This window comes from Gallinula chloropus (assembly GCF_964237585.1).
Source record: "Gallinula chloropus genome assembly, chromosome: Z".
In the NCBI taxonomy this organism is placed as follows: Eukaryota; Metazoa; Chordata; class Aves; order Gruiformes; family Rallidae; genus Gallinula; species Gallinula chloropus.
The window spans coordinates 19302904-19308903 of NC_140089.1; the positions used below are offsets into that span (position 1 = coordinate 19302904).

Consider the following 6000-nt stretch of genomic DNA (forward strand, 5'->3'; position numbering starts at 1 on the left):
AAAGGAAAAAAAAAAAAGTGTATATATATATACAAACACTAGGGATATTTTCACAGTCTATTTAGGACGGCATATTAAATTCGGAAATGTTCTCTGCCCAAGTTAATCTTATAGGACTCAGAAAACAGAAACTGAAGAATTAATTCTTCATTTTTGCAGGTTGTTGGTTTGTCAGGTTGTTTGTTTTATTTATTTTGGTGGGATTGTTTTGGGGGACTTTTTTTGGGGGGGGAGGGGGTCTGGTGGGATGTAGCTTTTTTGTTTGGTAGCATGATTGGGTTTTTTTCCTTTCTCATTTTCACGTTCAAAAAAAAGTCTACACTTTACAGCACAAAGGTCTAAAATTCTCTTGATTTTACCCAATATTTGTAATGAGGATAATTATCTTTGCAAATACACTGACTTTTTTTACTGACTTTTAAAACTGAAGAGTAGAAGGATGCTGTTCAACTATTTCTATTAATCGGTTTTGCTTCATTTTTAGCATAGCGCCAAACAATTGTTTTCTCCCCCTTAACTGCAAATCAGGTTACTTCCAGCACACAACCTTTCCATTGTACCCCCTACCCTGCCCCTTGTGCATGGTTATTTTTGCCTATTTACAGGCAAGAAAATCTCAATATTATGCTCTGTATAATTTCTCCTTTCATAATGTTCAGTTACCCCCAAACTTACTGCCGAAATACTTGTTAGGTAATAAAATAACCCACATAAATGTTTTTAACTACTTTTGTTATTTTTTTTTTCTGTTGAAAGGGTAATACTTGCTAAGCCTTAAGCAGGACATGTGATGGCTGCTTTCGCTAACTGAAAATTACATTTTCCATCTTGCAAAGTATTATCAAAACATCTCAGAAAAAAATTACAGGATCGCTGTACTGTAGTATTAAAAAATATCTGGTTTCAGTGCCAAGGATCTGTATTGTTGATCAGTGACGTTAAAAATAAATACGGGCAGAAATATAAGATAGGGAGATTGCTACACGTAGATCGATTTGTTTGTTTGTTTGCTTCTTTGTTCGTTTGGTTGTTTTTTTTTTCCAAGTAAAATATCTTTGCAGTAATGTGTGCTGGGGAGAGCAGGTGGTTTCTCCTCCCTTCCCAGTAAGATTCAAGTGTAATACAAGGGTCGTTTTCAAAATACATTTGCACAAGTTCGGCTATTATTTCCCTAACTTCAGATATGACAGTGTGTTGTTGCGTTTCGATTTGAGGTCGTTTCTTGCTACTAGAATTGTGCAACATATAATTTACACTGGGGGGGGGTGGGGGGGAGGATAGCATAACTTCAATTTTTGTCGTTTTAATGGTCCGACAGCTTGATGAATTATTTGGAAGGTCAGTAAGCGTTAGCACAGGACTGTATTTGTGGTTTACAGCAGTTTTTAAAACTTCTAACATATTTTAGCACGAATGGAGACACAGGCAGGCCTTAACGCCTACACTTAAAAATATGCTGACGTGTCAGAGTATAATTCTTTTTATATTTACATGCTCACAAAAAGACAGGAATGCAGATATTTATAGACACAGACAGAGATACAAAAAAACCTACTTTCAGTCCTATTACGCAGAAAGCAAGATTAGCCAGAGATAATACATAACCTTGCCGTGTCTCATTATTGATTCGAAATTTTAAAAAAAACCCAAACCGCTACTAAATCCGATGCATGTAACCAAGTAGGTTTTCTCCTTGGATTTATCTCTACATGTCTATCATTAATAGCAGAGAGTGCAGGAAGGACTTGAGGGCACTTTGGCTGTTGGATGAGAAATCCTTTCCTGAGAAATGAAGATTTCTCAGATTTTAAGGACTTTTAAAAAATCCACTTTAAAATTTTTATTTGTTGATTTTTATTTGGGTTTTCGGTCTGCCAGCCCTGGGGTGCACTCTGTACCTTGTGAAGTGGCAAAAACACCCCCAACCAAAACGCCCAACCCAGTGCGTAGGAGCCCACAGCAGGTTCCTGCCGAGCAGGAGTCTCACCCCACCCCAAGGTCCCTTCATATATCGCACCCTGCTCTTGCAAGGCCACTTTCCACAGAAACCCAGCGACCTCTGAGTTGTCTCCAAGGGGGTAAATCCGTGCTTGTTTCTGCTGTCAAGACATGTGGACACAAAATCTCCGGCGTTCCCCTGCCGCCGCGCAGGGCTGTTCGAGTGCCCGAGCCGGGGGGGGGGGAGGCTTAACGCTGAAGTGAACAAAGATGCATCTGCAGGGCACGGATTGCTTCTGCCTCAACCCCGCCGTTTTTCCGACATTAAAACGAGGAGATTAAAGAACTGACATGATGGGGGGCAGGTCGAAGGGGGCACGACACACGGACAAACGACACAGGACACACGACCCAAACCAAATCAACCTAAAAAGCTTCCTTAATCTCTTCTCAGTATTGCTCATTTCACTGCCCGACCTCGGCGGTGGCTCCGAAACGCCCCGCTCCCCGCTTTGCCCGGCGGGAATGCAGGAGCCTGACATCCCCCCTCTCTCCCCGCCTTCGCTTCGTCCTCCCCCCAGGGCTGCTCGTAACTTCAAGGTGGCGGAATAAAACCTTCAAGCCTCGGGTGCCTGCGCAGCCCCGCGGGCGCTGGGGCCGATCCAGCGCTTCCCTCGACGGGGTCGGGTCGGGGTGGGGGGATGGGGTGAGGCCGCGCTGGGGATCGTTTCTTGTGTGCGTGGGTGTCACGGGGCCCGCAGCGGGGACCCGTTATGTCCAGGAGGGGTAAGTGAGAGAGGCGAAAGCGGGAAGAAGAGGAGCCAGGTGCTTCTTTTTTGGGGACCTTCACAGCGGCACGGCGAGGCCCTGCGCAGGCTCTGGCTGCCGGCCTGGGTACGGCCTGCCGTACCTTACTCGGCTGGGTCTTGCCGCGATTTCCCGGCCTGCGAGAGGCTCCCGCGGGGCCAGTGTGAAGCGATTCTTTTCTGCCGGGAGCCATTAGGTGGATGGCAGACTTCCTGCGGGCACGGCTCTCTTCCTCATCCGGGCCGCCCGCTCCCACCCGCCCGAGGAGCGCAGGGACGAACCCCCGACCCAGCGCTCGGAGGAGCTCGGAGCAGAGCAGAGCCCCGGCCTGGAGGCAAAAGCCCTCGCCCAAGTGTCTCCCTCTGCCCCGGGAAGGCTCTGGTGTACTCCCCTTCCCCCGCCCTCCCCACGCAAGATGAACGCGGGGAACATCCCACCTGCCCAAGCTGTCCCGCGCTACCTCGGGGGGTCTGTAAAATCGCCCTTCCCCCCCCATCCGTGGCCAGGCTACCGGCACCCCATCTCCACCCGTGTGTGGATTTTACCGGAGCTGCCAGTGCCACGCCCCCTCCGTGACGTAATCACGGGGGCGGGGTTACCGGCAGTAGGCAGGGATCTGCTCGGGGGCCGCCTGCCCCGGGGGGGAGCCGGGGTGGGGGTGCCGGTACCCTCGGGGAGGAAGAGCTGCGGCAACGAGGCAGCAAGAGGGGTCCCGGCCGGAGGACACGGAGGGCCAGTGGCAGCCGTGCGGGTCGGACCTGCGTGGGGCGATGGAGGGGGGTCCCCAGGGTCGCAGCTCCGGCGACCGGCTGTGCAGCGCCGCCGCGCGCGGGGACCGCGAGGAGGTGCAGAAGCTTCTGGAAGCGGGCGCGGATCCCAACGGGACCAACTCCTTTGGGAGGACCCCGCTCCAGGTACGAAGCACCGGGGGGTGGGGGGGGATAGGTGGTGGTGGTGGGGTTGTCCTCTGCCACTCTGGTGGGGGAGGGATTTCGGTGTGTGAATTCAGCTCATTGTTATTATCGGAATCGGACTCCAGCCGCAGCTGCCTGGGTGCAAGCGGCCACTTTTCTGCACCCTCACCCTCCTGCAAAGACTAGCTGGAGTTTAGAGGGGCATCTCTGGCATTAAACGAATTATGCTAGCAGGTACTTAAAATGAGAAGTGGCACTCTAAAATCCGCTTCCTGGTGGGTTCAGGTTGTTGACTGTGCTTCAATCAACAGTCAACTTGTTTGTTTGTTTTAAAAACAAAGTTAATGAGACTTTTCATCCAAGGAAATCAAAGTGGTGTACATGTCGAAGAACGGCACAGAAGATGAGTCGAAATTGTTACCGAGTAGAAATCGCAACCTGAAACTAGGCATATATTAGTAGTCGTAACTATTTGTAGCAGTATTTTTAATATTCACTATTCATCAATAGTGCTAGTATCCACTGATGGACATTAAAAGTATCAGTTTGCAGCGGAGTTGCTTTCCAGGCATTCTGAGAGCTGAATGTGTTTTATGTGATTCGATACATTTAAGCTGAAAGTTTTTAAAAGCTCGTTGAACCATTAACACACCGTGATTTAAATTGGACTTGTGTGTAATTGAAAGGGGTTTGGGTTTGTGATTTTTTTTTTCTATTGAATTGTCGTTTGAAGCAACATATTTAATGATTCACCCTGTAAGCTGAACAGCCATTTTAGTCCTTGCACTTTATGTGGAAAAGGAAATATATGTTTTTAATTAAGTTTCTGAGAAAGTTATTCCTTTTGTTTCCGTTGTAGGCACAAATTCCAGCCAAGAAGGGTCTCCAAATTGCTGAAAATTTTCCTCTTTCCCCCTCTCATTTTAGAGTGAGACTGTTTCCTTTACCAGCATTTAGCAAAATGGCTGCCACTCCCTTGATCTTTCTGAAAAACTTAACTGCTTATGAGAATTAAAGTATTGCGACATTTATAAGCATTTCCACTACAGCATTTTTATTAAAATAAAACAAAATATTTGTACTCCATAGCCACACTCTCTCAATAAAGATAATTATTAGAAATTTAGCTATTTAGAGTATTAGCTATTTTCTCAAGATATTTTCTACAGTTTTTTCTCCATATTTTCTACGTATTTTCTATCAATTCACGGATGTCAAAATTCCATTTAAAATGGCCAGGGGAAAGCGAGTCTTTTCTTGTGCTTGTTTGCTTGTTGGTTTTATTCGTTTGGGTTTTTTCCTATTTTTGTTCAATCGTGCATGATCAGACCTTGCCAAAAGCTTCTGCTTTCATAGCATTTAGGGTTCAGCAGCGAAGTTTTGTGAGTTACCCCCGGGCGCTCAATTGCTCTCGCGGCTCCTGGGAGAAAAAGCACAGGTTCAGCTGGAGCTGATGGAGGGAAAGAAAAGTCTTGATCCAGAACTCAGGAAGGGGGAAATACACATTAGGCACCGAAAAGGGCCAAACTTTTGCCACGGCCGGCAAGCCCACCTGCCGTGGCCGGCAGCGCTTGCTGTGCTGCGAGCCGCCTTGTTCGTTGGTAAATCCGTGACTCCTCTTAAATGTCAGGAGGCCTAAAGCAAGGCTCCTCGGAACACACGGCGGGCATTCACGTACCATAAATGGTACATATAAGGACCATATATACATCGCTTATGGCATAGACGCGCGGCACAAGCGCCGCACGTACCGTGATATATGTTAGCGGTGTGAAGCGCGGAACGGAACGCATTCATACGTAGTACCTCGTCTGGAAATCGCGCGCATCGCAGCCAATGGTTTAATTTATGGTAGAATCACAGAATATCTCAAAATGGGAAGAAATCATACGGATCACGGAGTCAAGTCACAGATACAAAGAGCTGACATAGAGGGAAATTCCATCAGCCTCTCAGCACCCACCCTTCCCCGGGCCCTCCGCAGCCGCGGTGCTCCCCGGGCGGGCGCTGATGCTGACGCTGTCTCTCCCCGCAGGTGATGATGCTGGGCAGCCCACAGGTGGCCGAGCTGCTGCTGCAGCGCGGAGCCGACCCCAACCGGCCCGACCCCCGCACCGGCTGCTTCCCGGCGCACGACGCGGCCCGGGGCGGCTTCCTGGAGACACTGGCGGCGCTGCACCGCGCCGGGGCGCGCCTCGACCTGCCCGACGGCCGCGGCCGCCTCCCGCTCGACGTGGCGGAGGGAGGCCCTCACGGACCGGTGGGCCGGTACCTGCGACACCCGCCGCCCCTCCCCGCCACCCCGGGAGCCGGGCCGGCCGCGGAGGGAGCTGCGCGCTGA

The 6000-nt window shown here is 49.5% G+C and overlaps 1 protein-coding gene across 1 annotated transcript; it reads left to right on the forward strand.

The window, feature by feature from the left end:
* Positions 1 to 3515: 3515 nt before the first annotated feature.
* LOC311203497 (cyclin-dependent kinase 4 inhibitor B-like) lies at positions 3516 to 6000 on the forward strand (the record flags this gene model as incomplete). Its single annotated transcript, XM_084278220.1, has 2 exons — positions 3516 to 3659; positions 5695 to 6000. 2 exons carry the CDS (start codon positions 3516 to 3518, stop codon positions 5998 to 6000), a joined length of 450 nt encoding a protein of 149 aa, XP_084134346.1.